The sequence below is a fragment of the Phalangium opilio genome, unplaced genomic scaffold (genome assembly GCF_054372755.1).
Source record: "Phalangium opilio isolate 3A_F unplaced genomic scaffold, DU_Popi_V2 ptg000081l_1, whole genome shotgun sequence".
Classification (NCBI taxonomy): Eukaryota; Metazoa; Arthropoda; class Arachnida; order Opiliones; family Phalangiidae; genus Phalangium; species Phalangium opilio.
The window spans coordinates 1,975,913-1,994,416 of record NW_028324188.1 but is presented as its reverse complement, the minus strand read 5'-3'; the positions used below and the strand labels follow the sequence as shown (position 1 = coordinate 1,994,416).

The 18,504-nt window shown below is 41.8% G+C and overlaps 1 protein-coding gene across 1 annotated transcript; it reads left to right on the top strand.

The window, feature by feature from the left end:
- Nucleotides 1-553: 553 nt before the first annotated feature.
- On the top strand, nucleotides 554-18,083 carry Magi (membrane associated guanylate kinase, WW and PDZ domain containing protein magi). The gene is made up of 17 exons (XM_089846880.1): nucleotides 554-1,379; nucleotides 6,352-6,465; nucleotides 6,743-6,862; nucleotides 7,723-7,951; nucleotides 8,147-8,293; nucleotides 8,378-8,460; nucleotides 8,532-8,589; nucleotides 8,680-8,753; nucleotides 9,119-10,063; nucleotides 10,476-11,431; nucleotides 11,806-12,787; nucleotides 13,551-13,975; nucleotides 14,466-14,987; nucleotides 15,120-15,290; nucleotides 16,536-16,674; nucleotides 16,766-17,600; nucleotides 17,655-18,083. Exons 1-16 carry the CDS (start codon nucleotides 1,025-1,027, stop codon nucleotides 16,933-16,935), a joined length of 5,490 nt encoding a protein of 1,829 aa, XP_089703006.1. The 5' UTR covers nucleotides 554-1,024; the 3' UTR covers nucleotides 16,936-17,600; nucleotides 17,655-18,083.
- The last annotated feature ends 421 nt before the right edge of the window (nucleotides 18,084-18,504 follow it).

Below are 18,504 nucleotides of genomic sequence, written 5' to 3'. Positions count from 1 at the left end.
TTCACCTGTCATTAGGGCATAGCTAGGATGATGAAAACAAAGTACCCTAGATCGGAATTGGACAGCCAGTATTGAATTTCGTATTAAAATCAGCTAATTGATAATTATCTCTTCGAAAAATATGCGATTATTAATTTTAAATTAGGATTTATTTAAAAGTTTCATTATATTATAATATACCGCGTTTTATCTTCATTAATTTAAAATATTTCCGCTCTGTTTTCAGGGTACTTAGTATTCATCATCCATGGCCAGAAATAGTAGCATTTGGCGCGTGCGCAGTTCACCGTAAAACCGGGGCCACCCATAACCCTGTCGATCCACGCTCACGCTAGAGATGCCTATTGGTTTGGTTTAGTTTAACTTGAAAACGCTATTAAAAAGTTTTATAAAATTATGGTTCCGTAGTAATTTACGCGGTTAAGTCAAAATTCCAGTAATTTTCGAGCTCTAGTAAGGAGGGGCTATTTCTTTTTAGATGCCGCTCGAGCAGCTCGCGTCGTTGAGCGCGTGATCGAGTGGGCTACGGGCCACCACAGCAACGGCTTCATTCGTGTGTATGTACAGACAGCCATAGCTGCCTTGTACCAGGGTATCGCTTTAGGCCAGGGAACGCCAAAATATTTTTTACGGTGAATTTGACTGAATTCGCGAGAGTTCGTCGATGTAAATTAATTTTTAAAGTAATTGATTGCTAATTAAGCGAATCGAATGCCTCGTTTCGATGATCGGCGACTATTGGAAGATCGGAATCGGATAAAATTGGCGTAATTGCCGCTTAAATTTTGCGTGATTAAAAGCTTAGAAGTTAAAAAAGTGCAGTTTAATTTCGGGCCTCGGTCCAAGACGGGTAAGTTAAGCCTAGATTAGGCTTAGCTTCAGTGTCGTCTTCGTCAGGGGGAAAGGATTTTAAAGTTCACCGCGCGTTTCGAGGCTTCTTCGGGCGAGTTTCCCTCTAAGCCTCGGTCGACGTCAAATGTAAATCGTAAATCAGCGCCGTTAATGATTTAATTATGGTTTAAAAATGAAATCTTCGTCGAAAAGACCAGTGACGCCGAATAATGAATACCAAAACGAATCTTCACCCGCTCATTGGAGTGAAAGAATTTACGAGTGTAGTGTTTCTATCGCGGCCAATGGCATCCTAAACCTACAAATTGACGGTGGTTCCGATAACGGAGAATTCGCGTATTTCGGTCATTTGGATCAATCCAGGATTAATTACGCGGTCAAAGGTGGTAACTATTTTCAACCAGAAGACTTGATACTCGAGATACAAAACCAGAAAGTTGCTGGTTATACTCAAAGAGACATTGTAGCTTGGTTGAACCATTGTTGTAGGAGGGGAAACCCTGTTAATATCGTCGCTGTTAGAAGCGGTAAGTCAAACCTTTCTTTATTGGTTAAAATAGTCGTAAAGTTTTGTTTTTGGCCCCTTTTTATAACCTTCCGGCTGAATAGGGCCCCAAAATTGAGGGGGACCCTTTGATCTCGCATCCCCCAGATCCAAATGACATTCTTAAACTATCAAATTTAATTTTTAAATTAGCATATTAGATTTTTGGGAAATGTTCCAGTGACCATTATTTTGAAACTAGTTCTAGATTTTCTTTCTTTTTTACGTTTTAAACCCCCTATTCTGGCAAAGACTTAATTTTTGAATTGCCAATGTTTGTCTCGGGGCGCCAACTAAGAAATGATCTCTCCCTTTTTTAGCTTTGTCAAAAATCGCTTATGTTATTTAACTTCTTTTTTATGGGGAAAAGTGTCTTCGACCTCTAAGAGTAGAAATTTACGTTAGCGACCGACCCCCACCCCCCCCTCCCGTAGTAAAAAAAACTTACTACAAGCGGGAGTCGAGGGACTAGTACCACTTTAGGACCACCACCTCCAAAGGGGAGGTGAAACAGACACCACTATTGTATTTAAGATAAGACATTTGGGCGGTTCCAATTTTTGGAGGCTTATAAGAGATACTGGGAAGTCCTTTGAGTATGTCATAGCCCCATTTCTACCCTTTGCAACGATACTAAATTATGTTTTTAATTTTTTATACCGAGTCAATCTGTTGTATGGTTTTTCTGTTTGTGTGGCGCGTTTCATTTTCCCTTTGCTATAGCGCAGCACCCCGAGTTGTATATATAAGTTTGGCCCGTAAATGATTAGGTGATGTCTTGGAATGGCTTCGGGCTTCCAACCGGATTCTTCAAAGAGGGAACAGAACAGTCCCCGGGGAGGGACGCGACCCGGGTAGGGGGGGGGAGGCTTAAGAATAGAGAATATTTAATTTGTTTCTCGTCACACCAGTTTTTACGGAGAAAGAAAGATTTGAGATGATAATCGTTTCAATCGATAGAAAATAAACTCAAACGTTTCAACCATTTAATTTATTTATTTGTCAACTAGCTAATAATAATATATTTTAATGGGGAAAAAAGGAATTTTAACTATTTTACTCGGAATTTCCCTAGTGAAATATCAGATAATATCTGCTAAAATGTAAAGAGACAAAATGGTGTCGTAATACCACCATAAATTCATAAGTGATATGTTGGCCATCCATAAGTTTGTAATATCTGGTAACTTAGAAGCTGGAGCTTGTAATTTTGAAGTGATAGCCTAGGTAGGTCATAGATTAAGGGTAAAGCGACATACGCCTGGTGAGTGAGGCGCTGCTGTCAAAGGCCTAATTTAATTAGTAATGCAGACTAAATAAGAGCTAGATGGAACTTAGAAGTCCTGCAAAATTATTAACCACCGAGTGTAAGCTAGTCAATTGACTCGCTCCCGTCGTTCTCTAGCTGTAATTCTCCAGTTAACAGTGTCATACTTATCATTTAACATATCTTATAAACTTATGACACCACTCACTGATGCGATCCCCTAATATTTTTGATTGTTAGTAGAAAAATAATAGTAGGACATAGTCTTGAGATTGCGTTGCGATTCTATAAGCAATTTGGAAATTTTCTTCTGGGTTTCCTGAATTTTTCAATAATTGATATAAATTATTAAAAAATTCCGAATATGAAAGCAGTATATGCTTCTTTTTCCCTTCACCTAGACTCTATTTTAAGAGATTAATCAAAGCTGGACTATGCCCTCATTCATTGCCTATACTTTGTACCTGGGAGTACCAATAATTCTCGCTTCCAGCTTTGCCCCAATCAATTGGAAAAATAATTTTAAAAAAATTAGTTAATTATTTGAATATTTAGAAATGAAATACCTCATTAAACTCGGAATTATTTCACTATTGAAAAAATTACCGTAAATTATATATATAGATATATGTATCGAGAATTGCAAATTAAGTTGGATACACCTGAGGAGGAGAGTGGTTTGGTTTTCCTCTTGAGACGGAGTAGGGGGTTGGGGGAGGGGGGGGGGCAGGACAGGACATTGATCTAATTCCCACCACCGTGGTGGTATTTTCTGCATCGAATGTGAGAAGAAATGAATGGCTTTTGTCCAAGAAAATGTATCTAGGTCCCCGTCGATTTTCACTCTTTCATTATTTGATTTTTTCTCTTTTTGGGCTGTTGTGTGTGTGGCCCCCGGGCCATATTAGTGTATAGAAGAACCGCCAAGCTATATGTAGGTCATTTTAATTCGAGGCCATCGCGTACCACCAAACAAACTTAACTATGCGACGGCAAACTCTTGCTCTTACCCATCACTAGAATATATTGATATGTAGCTTTTTTATCGCGCTCTTCCAGTTATAATTTTAAATAAATAGATCAACCTGCTAAAATATAGGCTTAGTAGTGTTATATTAGTATGGATTCAGGAGGAGGCCCCGTCTTGGTGGCCCGTGCCACCGAATATCATCTAGTAGACAAAGGTCAAGGTCATACTCCTAGCGAAAGTGGTGGTGATGGTGACCTTGATGATGATTTTGATTGTAAGTTTTTTCGTCTTTTAATTAGAGATATAGATAATCAATTTATTGTAAATTGTAATGCTCTAAATTTATAAAAATTGTGGAAAAGGTGTTGGCTAGAATTCAAACGTTAACAATAGCTATGTTTAAAATGATTTGAAAATTAATTAAGGCGATTAAAATAATTAATATCAATTATATTTATTTAATTATTTAAGAAAAACCTCTTAATTGGGTAGATAACACTCGTCTCGACTCGGAGAGGTTAATTTTGGTTTCCCAACTTGCGAAATGAATGGTGCGATAACTGATAGAACCATTTTAGGATTAGTTTACTAAAACTTGACTTGTATACTATGAGTTTTCGTTAGTTTAGAATGTTTTAAAAGGTAAATATTTATATTAAGAGAGGCTGGAACGGGGTGGCCTCTCTGACAGAACTGGATTTTATTTTTGGGAGATTGGTAGCTTCTTGAAGAGCTGGTTTACGCTAGAGGAGGAAGTTATAGTTAATGGCTAGCGTGTGCGTGGGTGTTCTTCGCTCTGATAATCGAACCATGCACACTGTTGAACTCGTGTACCCGTACCCAGAGTATTAATCCGAGGGGTTAGTCATTCTCCAAAATTTTGTACACCTGATTTCTGATTTCTGAATTTTTATGTGAATGCCGTTGATTACTGAATGAATTTCTTGATTTCCGTGATTACGATTATTTTAGGTGATTTCCATAATCTTTACAATGATTTCCCGTTATTGCCGCAGATTACTCGAGATTACTACTTGAATTCCACTGATTACTCGTGATTACTATTTGAATTCCACTGATTACTCGTGATTACTATTTGAATTCCACTGATTACTCGTGATTACTATTTGAATTCCACTGATTACTCGTGATTACTATTTGAATTCCACTGATTACTCGTGATTACTATTTGAATTCCACTGATTACTCGTGATTACTATTTGAATTCCACTGATTACTCGTGATTACTATTTGAATTCCACTGATTACTCCATTTCAACTGAATACGATTTTTATTTTGGATTTTCGAATTCCTCGATTGATTATGCGTGATTATTTGACGAAATATGTGATTACCGAGATGATTACTAGGAAATCATGTGATTATTTCTGATTCTCTCAATATTCCATGTGATTTCCAGTGATTATCGGAGATTTCTGATTACTCGCAAAATTGATTATGATTACTTATGATTTTCTTAGAATTCTAGAAATCAAGTAATCGATTTCGGCGGTTTTGTACACCTGATTACTCAAGTGACTAGCCCCTCGTATTAATCATTGCCGATGGAAGCAAAAACTTACGGCAGAAAGAATTGTTTTTAGAAAAATTCATTTTTTACTTATTTTGTTGAGGAAACAGATGGCCTTAACTTTACCCAAGCGGAAACAAACGAAGGTAGATTGATAGATTTTGGAGGAAACGGAAATAGACATAAGGCCGCAAAAACGTTGTTAGGTTCATTTTGCCCCCCCCTCTCCCCCTATCTCTTGCGAAGCCGGGCAGATTAGTGCTCTAGTCTCTTTATAAGTTAGTAAGCCGGCGTAATTATTACCCATTGTATAAACGTAGGTTGGGCCAATACGCAGTGGTTGACCCCTCGGTAATGTATTTACGAGATAACTCAACTCTCAAGTAGTTGGTTTTATCGGATTATCTGACCATTTAAGACTTGACACCTCCTGGTTATCCCAAAAGTGTCGCCACGGGATATCGTTTGGCTACTTGTCCCCACACGCCGGTTTAATCTGATAGACTGACTTGACCATTTAAGATAAGGTTGGTCACCACCACCTGCGAGTCTTTTGGCTACTTGTGCCCCACTTTCCTCTATTTGCACTAGTATACTCCAGTTTAATCAGATTGACAGACCATTTAAGATAAGATTGGGCACCACCAGTGTCGCCACGGGATATCTGTTAGAAGTTTTGGTATTTTCCCTTGAAAGTGGCAGTGGTTACTCGGTTACTCGTCTCTTTTTCTTTGTACCGATGGATGGGGTGCGGACGCTAAGGTCTTCCCCTACCTTTTGTGTGTCTGTTAGTGGCGGGGAGGAGAGAGTAAGGGGGGGTTAAGGTAGTCATGCGAATCCCAACAGGAAACTGATTTTATCCCCCATCGGTGGGGGGGGGGTCTCTCTTTTGTTGGGCAGTAATCTTTTGTTAAAAGAACCCATTTTATGTTACAAGTCATTCAAGACGGCGGCGATCCTCCTCTCCGTGGTGTGGTCCCCCGGTCCCAAAGCGGCATAGAGAAGAGAAGTCCGTAGTTCCCCTATAACTAGCCTCTTCTTTTGACACTTTTTTCTCACGGGTCCACTCTCCTTTCTAATCGCCCGCCGTTTTGATTTTTATGGCTTCCTAAGATGAATTGTACTCGTATTCTCGTGAATATTGACTCATTTTCGATGTTGGTACCCGGGTTTATTTGACGTGTAGGTTATTTGACGCGGGATTTGCGTCAGTACCTGAATTCACGTTTCCAGAAAGGCTCTCTCGATCATGATTTGCAGAATACCATCAGGGATAATTTGTACTTGCGGACAGTACCCTGTAAGTTTTCATTTTTGTTCATTGTCGTCGCTAACCAGGGGGCGTTTCAATAGGTCCTATTAATAGCTTAAGATCGTGTCTTAGAAACGCCCCAATAGTTTGGCACAGCGCTGCCTGGTTTAGTTTTGATTTAATTGTCCTTGTTCGGAAAGTCTCTTATCGGGAAGGGTGCCGTGGTTAGGTTGGGTTGTAGTGGTAGTACAACAGCTTTAATAGATCTCTATCGATGACGTCACTCTATTGAGCCCAAGTTGAGTTGTTATTGGCGCTTTTGAAGGTACGACTCGTGTGGCGCGAGAGGGTGAAGTCAACGGAGTCGATTACGCGTTTTTAAGTGCCGAAGAATTTATAGCCTTGGAGAAAAGCGGGAATCTTCTCGAGAGTGGCATCTACGAAGGTAAATACAACCAAAATTAATTTGTTGAAAACTGTCTCCGGAGTTACTACTTTTTTTGTGGCTGCAAGACGCGCGCCTGTTGGGGTGAATGCTATTGGTTGTTTCGTTTTGTCTTTCTTTCTTTCATTCTTTCTTTAATTAGGGAATCTTTACGGTACTCCGAAGCCGTCTCCCACGGCCTCCGCCATCTTTTCTAACTCTCTCAATCTTCAGACTCATTTTCAAAACATTCAACAACATTTCGCACGTGAGAACGTAATACTAAACGTAACCCCCTATCCCTCATCCCACGCCCACATACAGGGTGTGTCCAAAAAGGGACCCCGAAGTACATACAATGCGATGGATGGTTCTATGGGAAATTTCTATGAGCAACCGATTTTGATTGTCCCCCTTAAGGGATGCATGCACCCCCTAACACAAGTTATTATTATGAACATTGGATTGGAGTGTTTTACCAATGACCCCCTTGAATTTAACAATGCTAAGGGGTCATCCCTAAAACACACCTACAATATTCAATCGTAACTTGTCATAGAAGTTACATTTTCGGCTCAGAATGGCCCATTGTACGTCAGTCCTACCACGTTCCCTTTTTGGAACAGTACCGGCTCCATTAACAAAGCGCAACCGTAACTTGATCCCACTTCTTAAACAACCCTCTCGGATAGTTTTCCTTTAGTTTAATTATGCCAAAATACTTTTCCGTTTCTCGCCTGTACTTTTCCTTGGCCTTTGTCCTAAATTTCTTTTGGGGGCGTATTTGCAATTATTGTTTCCGTTGACGTATATATACGCGCGTTATTGGGGTGGTGTTGTGACTGTTGTCAACGGATGGTTTAAGACAGGGTGTGTTGTAGGGAATCATTACGGGACACCGAAACCACCTCGAGACGCGGCTCTTCATTCTCTACAGAGAGGGGTCGGTTCACCGGGTGACGAGGGTGTCGGTGGTACGGGCGTCATCTTGCCCGGAGCTCACCCTTCCTCCGAGGGCAAGAGACGTCGGAATAGATCCAACGTCGAAGCCATGGCCGCCAAATCCACCGACATTCCTCAGGATTCTCCACTAATGGCGGCGGTCAATAGGTAACGGAAATTGTGGAGTATTCCTACCATCATTTACACTGCAGGAGGTCGGGCTACCTGAAGGACAGAAACGGCCCGTAGATCCGCCAGGTAGCCAGCAGGCTTTCTGCAGTGTAAATGGTGGTATGAATCCACCAATTGTCCTGATTGCCGCCTTACCCGTCCTTGGGAACTGACCCTTGGGTTGAATTTTAGTCGGTCTTCCACTCCCCAATCTTCCATCGTCATGAGAAGTCGACGACCTTCCGGTGATGTCCCCAGTGACTACAGTCTCGATTTGGGACCGTTACCCGATAACTGGGAAAAAGCCTACACCGAAACGGGCGAAGCTTATTTTGTCGAGTATGTTAACTAATTAATCTTTTCGTTCATTACTTAACTTCTCGCTGTAACTCTGACGTCACTTTGTCTGTTTGTCCCGCGTAGTCATAATTCTGGTAATTCTCAATGGTTGGATCCGCGTTTAGCTAGAGTACAAAAGAAATCAATCGAAGAATGCGAAGATGATGGTAACGCCCCGCCCCTCCCCCCATTTAATTAGTAAATCTTTAAGTACAATTGATTATAATTAATTAATTAGAATTGCCTTATGGTTGGGAACGAATTGACGATCCTCATTACGGAACTTATTACATCGAGTAAGATAACTCCTGGCCCTCCTTAAAATAATTAATTACCTTGGGTGTTTCTTAATTAATTAAGCTAATACGTTTCATTTAATAATTAAGTCACGTTAATCGAAGAACTCAATACGAGAATCCCGTGATTCAAGCCAAAAGAGCGGCTAATCACTCCCAACCTGGTAAGTAATTAACTTTCGCTTTCATTTAAGGCTGATCTCATTTTAAATCGGTTTTATTTAAGTTAATTATCATTTAAAGTCAAAGACGGTATTCTTTTAATTTAAACTTAAGAGTTGTTCGCGATCTTTAAGCGTTATTACTTAAGTTAATTACCATTAAAAGTCCAGGACGGTATTCATTTAATTTTAACATCAGAGTTGTTCGCGATCTTTAAGCGTTATTACTTAAGTTAATTGTCATTAAAAGTCCAGGACGGTATTCTTTTAATTTAAACTTAAGAGTTGTTCGCGATCTTTAAGCTTTATTAATTAAGTTAATTACCATTTAAAGTCAAAGACGGTACCCTCTTTTAATTTAAACGTAGAATTTTCCAACGGTGGTAACTTTTGGTACGTTCGCGACTCGGACCCGAACGGAGTTCCAACAATGATGATGTCATCGAACCATAAGACTAATAACGGTGTCGGTGAAGCTCCACCCCTTTTACCTCATAACGGAGGCGGTAGTGGTAGCGGTGGTAGCAATAATCGGGAACGTGACGTACGGACACCATCTCGTAATGGCAACCGCGAATATTACGGCAATTCCGCCGAGGAAGCGTTATGGAACAATACTCCAACGCGAGGAGATAACCGCGGTGGTGGTATCCTAACGACGGCGACAACTACTTCCAACGAGTACTTGAACTCCAATAACAACAACAACAACGAGTTTGAAGAAGACGGTGTTCATCGTAATAAGGGTGGTTCTTTGGTCGGAGGCAACAACAGCAACGGCGACCCGTTGGTCAATAATACTAACAGTGAGTCTCATCTAATATCCTCCTCACCTTTGACCTCCTCTCCCGATTACCCTCTCCTTGAGCCCAACGGCGCGAATGGGTCTGCGGTCACCCAACAACAACAACAGCACCCTCCTTCTTCCTCACCTTCCCCCGATACTTCCCCACGCTTTCCTTACCTCCCTTGCATACCTTGCTTGAATGAGAAACCGGATGGTCATCACCATCCCAACCACAACCACCATCAGCATCAGCACCAACGAAACGCCACCAAATCCCCTCGACCCCATTCGGAGGAACGTCAAAAAACCCCTAGCGAATCCCCCCAAAATCATATTTTGAGTAATGGGGGACCACCATTGGCTCATTCCGGGGGAATTGATTCCCCGGGGGATCATTACGGGCGTTCCCCCGATGTCAGGGGCGTTTCCCTTCTTCCCCCCGCTTCCAGAATGACGAGGTCACGATCCGAACCTCGCAACACGAAGATCGGTGGCAAGACTTTCGACCCCCTCTATGGGCAAACAGGCAAGATATCAACACAGACACTTTTTCAAGGCGACACTCGCTTGGGGCGCAGAGTGCCCATAAGTATGTCCAAAAGGTCTCTGGTCTTATTGGCGTACTTATGGCTTGGGGGGCGGGGCTTATTCGGAGCGGAGCGTGGCCATAAGTATGTCCAAAAGGTCTCTGGTCTTATTGGCGTACTTATGGCTTGGGGGTTGGGGCTTATTCGGAGCGGAGCGTGGTCATAAGTATGTCCAAAGGTCTCTGGTCTTATTGGCGTACTTATGGCTTGGGGGATGGGGCCTAAAGTATGCCCAAATGGTCTTTGTCCATGGTGTACTTGTGGCCGGCAACTTAGTCAATTTATAGATAGGGGAGGGGAAGTGGAATGAGTTGAGGGCGGGATGTTAAGTTTAACGTTTTCGTTTATCAGGTAACGTGTCGGGAGGAGCGTCATCCGTGGGTCCGACCAATCGCTATCGAGCTTACCAGTTCAGCCGCGATCCTTCCAAATTGGAGGGAGAGATCATTAGCACTCTGTTGTTGAAGAGTTCGCGAGGCTTGGGTTTCACCATCGTCGGAGGCGACGACGCCGGTTCCGAGGAATTCCTTCAGATCAAGAGCGTCGTCCCGAACTCACCCGCTTGGAACGATGGCAAACTCAAAACGGGGGATGTCTTGGTTTACGTTAACGGCACCTGCGTCCTCGGCTTCTCTCATCAGGACATGGTGTCTCTCTTTCAATCGATCCCCCCTGATGAAACCGTTCATTTGGAAGCGTGTCGCGGATACCCCTTGCCCTTTGACCCCGAGGACCCCAACAACGAAATCGTGACGACGCTTGCTGTCAACTCCGAGGAAGGCGCCGGTGACGAGGCGCCGCTTTACGGTACTTCCGGTGATCGGCGAGCCACTAACGAGGAGGGCCGGGAAGCCATGGGTCGCGCGGCTAAATCCATGCCTGATTTGAGCGCTAGAAGGTCAACCACCGACACTGCGTCACGCGTTTCTTTGCCCCAACGAAGAAACAGCGCCGATTTGTTAAGCGCCTCCGATAATACCCCGGACATTCTGGACTTTAACCCTCAGAGTTCGAGTAAACCCGAGTATTTAACGGTGGAGATTGTTAAAGGAACAGCCGGGTTCGGTTTTACCATCGCCGATAGCGCTTACGGTCAAAAGGTCAAGAAGATATTGGACCGGCAACGGTGCGATTCCTTACAGGAAGGAGATATCCTGGTCAAGATTAATCAACTCGATTTGAGGGGATTGACGCACGCTGACGTCGTTCAAGTACTGAAAGATTGCCCGTGCGGGGACGCAGCTCAAATTACCCTTCAAAGAGGCGGCTCACTCTCTCCCACCAAAAACAGACCCAAGAACGCGAAGGTAAGCAAGCTTTCTTTAACACTGTTCTTAATAAGGTGGTGGTCAAAGGGTTTTTACGCGTCATTAAGATCTCCGAAACTTGGGGGAGGGGGGGTAATATAGAACAGGGTATATCTCGTCTCCCTCAAGGTCAAATCTTATAAAATTAGCACTAATTACTCTAATTAAATTAATCTTTTTAATGAACCTAATTTCATTAAAGAGGCTTAATTTCTTCATACTTAAATTAACTATAGAACTTAGTTAGAAGGAAAGTACGTTATCTCCGATAGCCTTAGTACAGTGAGGCTTATTAAGGGTGTCCCTCGTGTCAAATGTCCCTATTGGGAAGACAATGTCCTAATTACGTCACGTGGGCACGCGTCTTTTCGCAGAGTAAAGCCTTGGACGCTAGCTTAAAATCTAGCGGCTCTCTTTCGCGGTCATTTCACTTAACGGACGAGGCTAGTTTCCTACCTCCTTTACGAGGAGCTTATCGGAGCAAAACGCCCACGGCCGACCTGTATAGTTCGCGCGAGAAAGAGGCCGTCTCCTTCGCCAGACCAAAGACACCCTTGGTCGACGCCCGTAACTGGGCGCGGAGTACCAATCAAGCGCCATCATCCCAACACCACCATTCCCTGAATAAAAGCAACGGCTTCCTGACCACCTCAACCACCGATAACCTAGGAGGAAGTGTTGGTGATGGTGGTGGTAGCACCAACTTTTATAATCATTCCAAGACGCTGTACGGTGTTGGTGGTGTTGGTGGTCCCGAAGATACGGGACTGTTTACCTTACCAGGAGGACTGTCCTCCGAAGTCGGTAGTGGTGGTGGTAACGGGGATGATATGGACCAAGAGAATCTGTGGGCTAATGCCGAATTGGCGCGTACCAAAGAGTATCCTTGGTTGAGTCGCAGTTTCCGCGATACCAGGACGTTGACGCGTGATAGACATTCCGGTTTTAATCCCCGTAATTCCGACTCGAAATTACGCGAATTGTACGATAAGGACGATAGACGTTTGTTCAACGGGAACTCTCTGTTGTACGACGACGGTGGTGGTGCTCAACATCGCCTCCCTCAAAGACGTTTCGACGCCGCCCCCGCCCCTGATGATTGGAGGCGGAATCACCATTTGGACGCCTCCGCCTCCAGTAATTACGCCTATCCCGAGAAGACGCCGCCTTGGCTCCCCGACCGCGGTAATTACGAGTCGGCCAGAGGAATGGCTTCCAAGGCCTCCCCGCGAATGAACAACGGAGTCCCGGCACCTTTCTATACATCCAATTACTACAATGGAGGCGGACAACAGCAACATTCTTTCGCTAATTACGACCCGACTTCCAATAACAACAACGCTCAACAAGCGATCAGTAAGTCTTTATATTTTGACTTCTTGACGCGTTTATCGTAATTGAGACGTTGCTAAGTTAGTTTAGCTAACCCACAATATCACTCGTTTAGCTAACCCACCCTCTCACTCGTTTAGGAGGCTCATAACTCTGGTTCTAATAGACATAGGGGGATGTCCTCTGAGTATGTTATAGTCCAATTTGTCCCCCATCCAACCATACCAAGAACATAGGGCTACGACAAACAGGGGCCGAGATATTAAGCAAAATGTTCGTCAACGTATGGTATCTTCTCACCTTTATTTGCTATGTTACTTATGATTTTAGCACTGAACTTTGTAGGCTCATAACTCTCGTTCTATTAGAGATACGGGGATCTCCTTTGGATATGTTATAGTACTCTTTGCTCCCCATACAAGGATACTTTAAACTTGAGGCTACCTCAATATCGTCGTCAACTTATTTTTTGTCTCACTTATTGTTAGGAGGTTACTTTTGATTTTTGAAAATAAACTTTGCAGGCTCGTAACTCTTTTTCTAGTAGAGATACGCGGATGTCCTTTGAGTATGTTATAGCCCAATTTGTCCCCCTTCTAACCATACTAAAAACTTTGGGCTACGACAAACAGGGGCCGAGTACTTAAGCAACATGTTTTTAACATTCGCTCTACGTTGGGGAAAAACCTTGAAAACTCAGGGAAATATATGGGAGGGGGGGAACTCTGGGAAATCCCAGCTACTAGCTAGGGAAATTTGTTTGAACCCCGTTTGGGTTCTTTTTCAGATCACTTTCAAGGCGCGGAGTCCAGTTCGGGGTACTACACGTCGGCGGCCATCTCCCCTCACCCTTCCAACGCGGGCTCTCAGTCTCTTAGCGGTTCCCAATACGACAGCTTAACCAGGCGCAAACATAGCACTTCCTTCGAACACGAACAACCGGTGACTTCCTCCTCGTCCTCGATGGCTCACTTGAAAGAACGCGACGTCCTGGACTCGCGTTTCCAACAACATTCCCCTTCCACCTTCCACCAAAACGAACATCAACGAGGGTTACTCTCGTCGCCTTCCGGGGGCCCCGGCTTAGCTCCCTCCTCCTCGTCCGGTGCCGGACATTCCTCCGTCGGCGTCATCGAGATGACCGTCACTCTCTTGAGACAAGAGAGTGGATTCGGATTTCGCATCGTCGGAGGAACCGAAGAAGGATCCCAGGTGGGAGTACAATTAGAATTTTTGTTTAACTTAAGCAGTTTTAATTAAAATTAAAATTAAAACTAAAATTAAAACGCGCCAAGTAGTTAATGATTAGTAGTTAATGATTAGTGGTTAATGATTAGTAGTTAATGATTAGTGGTTAATGATTAGTGGTTAATGATTAGTGGTTAATGATTAGTGGTTAATGATTAGTGGTTAATGATTAGTGGTTAATGATTAGTGGTTAATGATTAGTGGTTAATGATTAGTGGTTAATGATTAGTGGTTAATGATTAGTGGTTAATGATTAGTGGTTAATGATTAGTGGTTAATGATTAGTGGTTAATGGTTAGTGGTTAATGGTTAATGGTTAGTGGTTAGTAGTTAATGGTTAGCAGTTAATGGTTACTAGTTAATGGTTTAACGTTGGGTTAACTAGCAAGGGTTGATTATACTTTGGGTTTGCGAGGAAAATGTTTATAGGTATTATTTTGATTGTGTCGGGTAGGTGGCCATTGGTCATATCGTGGCCGGAGGAGCGGCCGACTTGGACAGTCGCTTGCGAACGGGTGACGAGATTGTCTCGGTGGATGGTGCCTCGGTCTTAAACACTTCCCACCATCACGTTGTCCAGTTAATGGGCTTGGCCGCGCGCAACGGCAAAGTGGTCTTGGCCATCCGTCGCAAAGTCCCCAATTTGAGCGATTCTTTGTCCAAGTCCGGGGATGGTATCTTTCCCTACGACGTCACGGTCACCCGTCACGAGAACGAGGGCTTCGGCTTCGTCATTATCTCTTCGGTGACGCGTGTCGGCTCGACCATCGGTCGGATTATCGAGGGGAGTCCGGCCGAACGATGCAATCGGTTAAGAGTCGGTGATCGCATCTTGGCCGTAAACGGAGTCTCTATTCTCAACACTCATCACGGAGAAATAGTCAACCTGATTAAAGATTCGGGATTCTCCGTCACTCTTACTATCGGCGCCCCTCAAGGTGATGACGCCTCCAGTAGTGCTTCCGTTTCCCAAAGGGTAAGTTCAATTCTATTCTTAAAAAATACCAAATCATTTCCAATTCAAATGGTTCAATGGGCCGACTCTGTTTGGATAAAGGCTTAATATTCTTCATCCTCCCTTTCTTTCTCTTCTTCTTTAATAACAAAGGGGGATGATCAGTCGATGGAACAAGATGATCATTATTACGCGGTCGAATTGCATCGCGGATTAAGGGGATTTGGATTCAGTATTCGCGGTGGAAGGGAATTCCATAACATGCCCTTGTTTGTCCTCAGGATCGCCGAAGGAGGACCCGCTCATCAGGACACGCGCTTACAAGTAAGTTTGCAACTTAATTACTTACTTACCTACCTACCGACTCTCGGAGATAAGTCCCTATACCTTTTAAACCAGGAAAAAATAAAAACACACTTTTAGGCTTAGCGTCCCATAGAAAAAGCATGGCATTTTTAGTTTTTTTGTACCTCGCCTTACTTAAAAACTATAGCGAATTTCGCTTTCGGAATAATTTTAAATTAACTAGTAACTATTAAAGGTGTGCTTATTTAAATTTAAATTTCATTTAAATCAATGCCTTTTAAACCAGAAAGAAATAAATACACACTTTTAGGCTTAGCTGCCCATAGAAAAAGCATGGTATTTTTGGAGTTTTTGTACCTAGCCTTACTTAAAAACTATAGAGAATTTCCCTTTCGGAATGATTTTAAATTAACTAGTAACTATTAAAGGTGTGCCTTATTAAATTTAATTTAAATCAATGCCTTTTAAACCAGAAAGAAATAAATACACACTTTTAGGCTTAGCTGCCCATAGAAAAAGCATGGCATTTTTAGTTTTTTTGTACCTCGCCTTACTTAAAAACTATAGAGAATTTCCCTTTCGGAATAATTTTAAATTAACAAGTAGCTATTAAAGGTGTGCCTATTTAAATTTCATTTAAATCAATGCCTTTAAAACCAGAAGAAAAAAAGGAACACTTTTTAGGCTTAGCGTCCCATAGAAAAAGCATGGCATTTTTAGTTTTTTTGTACCTCGCCTTACTTAAAAACTATAGAGAATTTCCCTTTCGGAATAATTTTAAATTAACAAGTAGCTATTAAAGGTGTGCCTATTTAAATTTCATTTAAATCAATGCCTTTAAAACCAGAAGAAAAAAAGGAACACTTTTTAGGCTTAGCGTCCCATAGAAAAAGCATGGCATTTTTAGTTTTTTTGTACCTCGCCTTACTTAAAAACTATAGAGAATTTCCCTTTCGGAATAATTTTAAATTAACAAGTAGCTATTAAAGGTGTGCCTATTTAAATTTCATTTAAATCAATGCCTTTAAAACCAGAAGAAAAAAAGGAACACTTTTTAGGCTTAGCGTCCCATAGAAAAAGCATGGCATTTTTAGTTTTTTTGTACCTCGCCTTACTTAAAAACTATAGCGAATTTCGCTTTCGGAATAATTTTAAATTAACTAGTAACTATTAAAGACGTGCCTTTTTAAATTTAATTTAAATCAATTAAGCCTAAGCATTTTAATTAATCGACATTAGCCATAACGAGTTGTCGTAAATTAGGTTGGTGACCAAATAATCGAAATTAACGGTATCAATACGAAAAACATGGCGCATTCCGAAGCCATTGAGATCATAAAACGAGGGGGCGCTCGCGTCAGGCTACTTATTAAGAGAGGAAATAAGATGAGTCTAGCACTTGGTAAGTACAATTACTTTGTTTATCTTAATGAACCTGGTCGGAGGGAAGAATGACGCTATATGAATTCTTGGTATTATTTTTTCCTACAAAGTGGAGCAAGCCAGTCCCGTGACACCGACGGGTTCCTTGGGCACGCCCCTATCGGCGGGTTCCTCCATTACAAACGGCCCCATCTGTCAAAGTTCCCCGCGTGACGTGGCCTCCCCCAATAATACCAATTACGAAATACCCAGAGATCTCTGGAATTACGAACCTCGTTGATTTCCCTTACCCCACCCCCTCCTTTAGGCCCCTCCCCCTTTGACTTAATAGCTGGCTGGTACCAGTTATTTAATATTCTGATACTTTCCCTTTAATAAAATGGATTTATTTTATTTTTTTAAATAAACGACGATGTTTATTAATATTTTAAATTGATAAAATTAATTTCAATTTGAAATTAATTAATTCTCTCTTAATTAAGAGAATTATTAATTAAAAAAGTATTTAATCTCAATTAATTAATGATTAAATGAGTTTATATTTGACTTGACGGAAATCTCTCTATAATTAATTGAAATTGTAGGCGGGGACATCCGCCATGTTGGGGGGAAGGGGGAAACAAAATGGCGCCTTTTTAATGACGTTAGCAGTTCCAAATATATATATACATTCCTGCCTAAAAAAAAAAATAAACTTTATTTCAACTTTTATTTTGTTTTTCGGAATTTTAATGAAAAATGTTATATAAATAATTATTGATTGTAGGCCAAGGCTTAGCGCCAACCGACAAAAACAAAACTTCTTCCTTAATTGTTTCGTCGTGTTGTTATAGAGAGAGACAGAGAGATAAATTCTATATAAAATGAGGTTTCGTGACCTCTAACCCCTGAATAAGGTCAACTATAGGTATGTTTAGAGGCGCGTGACCTTTAACCCCGAATAAGGTGAATCAACTATAGGTATGTTTAGAGGTTTCGTGACCTTTAACCCCGAATAAGGTGACCGTGAATCAACTATAGGTATATTTAGGGGCTCGTGACCTTTAACCCCGAATAAGGTCGGCTATAGGTATATTTAGGGGCTCGTGACCTTTAACCCCGACTAAGGTCAACTATAGGTACGTTTAGAGGCGCGTCACGTGACCTCGATGATGTTGAAGCAGCGAGAGAAAATAAGGTAAAATCGAATTTTAGGATAAGATAATGTTAATTGTATTTGAGTAAGAGACACGAATCGTTATTCTTTCTCCCATGAATCAAGAGTTACTTTTGTGCCTTTGTATTATATAATCATTCATTCATTCCGAAAAGAAAAGAAAAAAAAATACAGAATCTAAAACTAAATATATATATATATATAAATATATAGAAGAGATCAAATGTTTTAATAAATAATAAAATATATTACGTATTCTTGTACAAAACAAATTTTGTCACTCTTTCTAAGCTAAGCTAACCAAACCTAACGTGCTACTATCCAAGTTGCATAGTATCATAAGTTCATAAGATATGTTGGCCATCCATAAGTTTGTAATGTCTGGTAACTTAGAAACTGCATGGAGCTTGTAATTTTGAAGTGACTAGTGAGGTAGGTCATAGATTCAGGGTAAAGCGACGTACGCCTGGTGAGTGAGGCGCTGCTGTCAAAGGCCTAATTAGTAATGCAGTGACTAAATAGGAGAGCTAGATGGAAGATTTAATCAACCACCTAGTGTAGGACTTCAATTCTCGCTAGGTAGTGTCATACTTATGGAAGGAACGTATCACTTATAAGCTTATGTCAACAAAGCGACATCAACCCATCAATTCCGAGATTGGTGGTAAGTGTCAAGCCGAGCCTTGTCAACGC

Excerpts from the sequence above, each read along its gene's own strand:
- Magi (XM_089846880.1), top strand. The coding sequence starts at position 1,025 with ATGAAATCTTCGTCGAAAAGACCAGTGACGCCGAATAATGAATACCAA. Across the intron at positions 8,461-8,531 it reads CGAAGAATGCGAAGATGATG|AATTGCCTTATGGTTGGGAA; the intron begins GTAACGCCCCGC and ends TTAATTAATTAG. Across the intron at positions 13,976-14,465 it reads GAACCGAAGAAGGATCCCAG|GTGGCCATTGGTCATATCGT; the intron begins GTGGGAGTACAA and ends TGTGTCGGGTAG.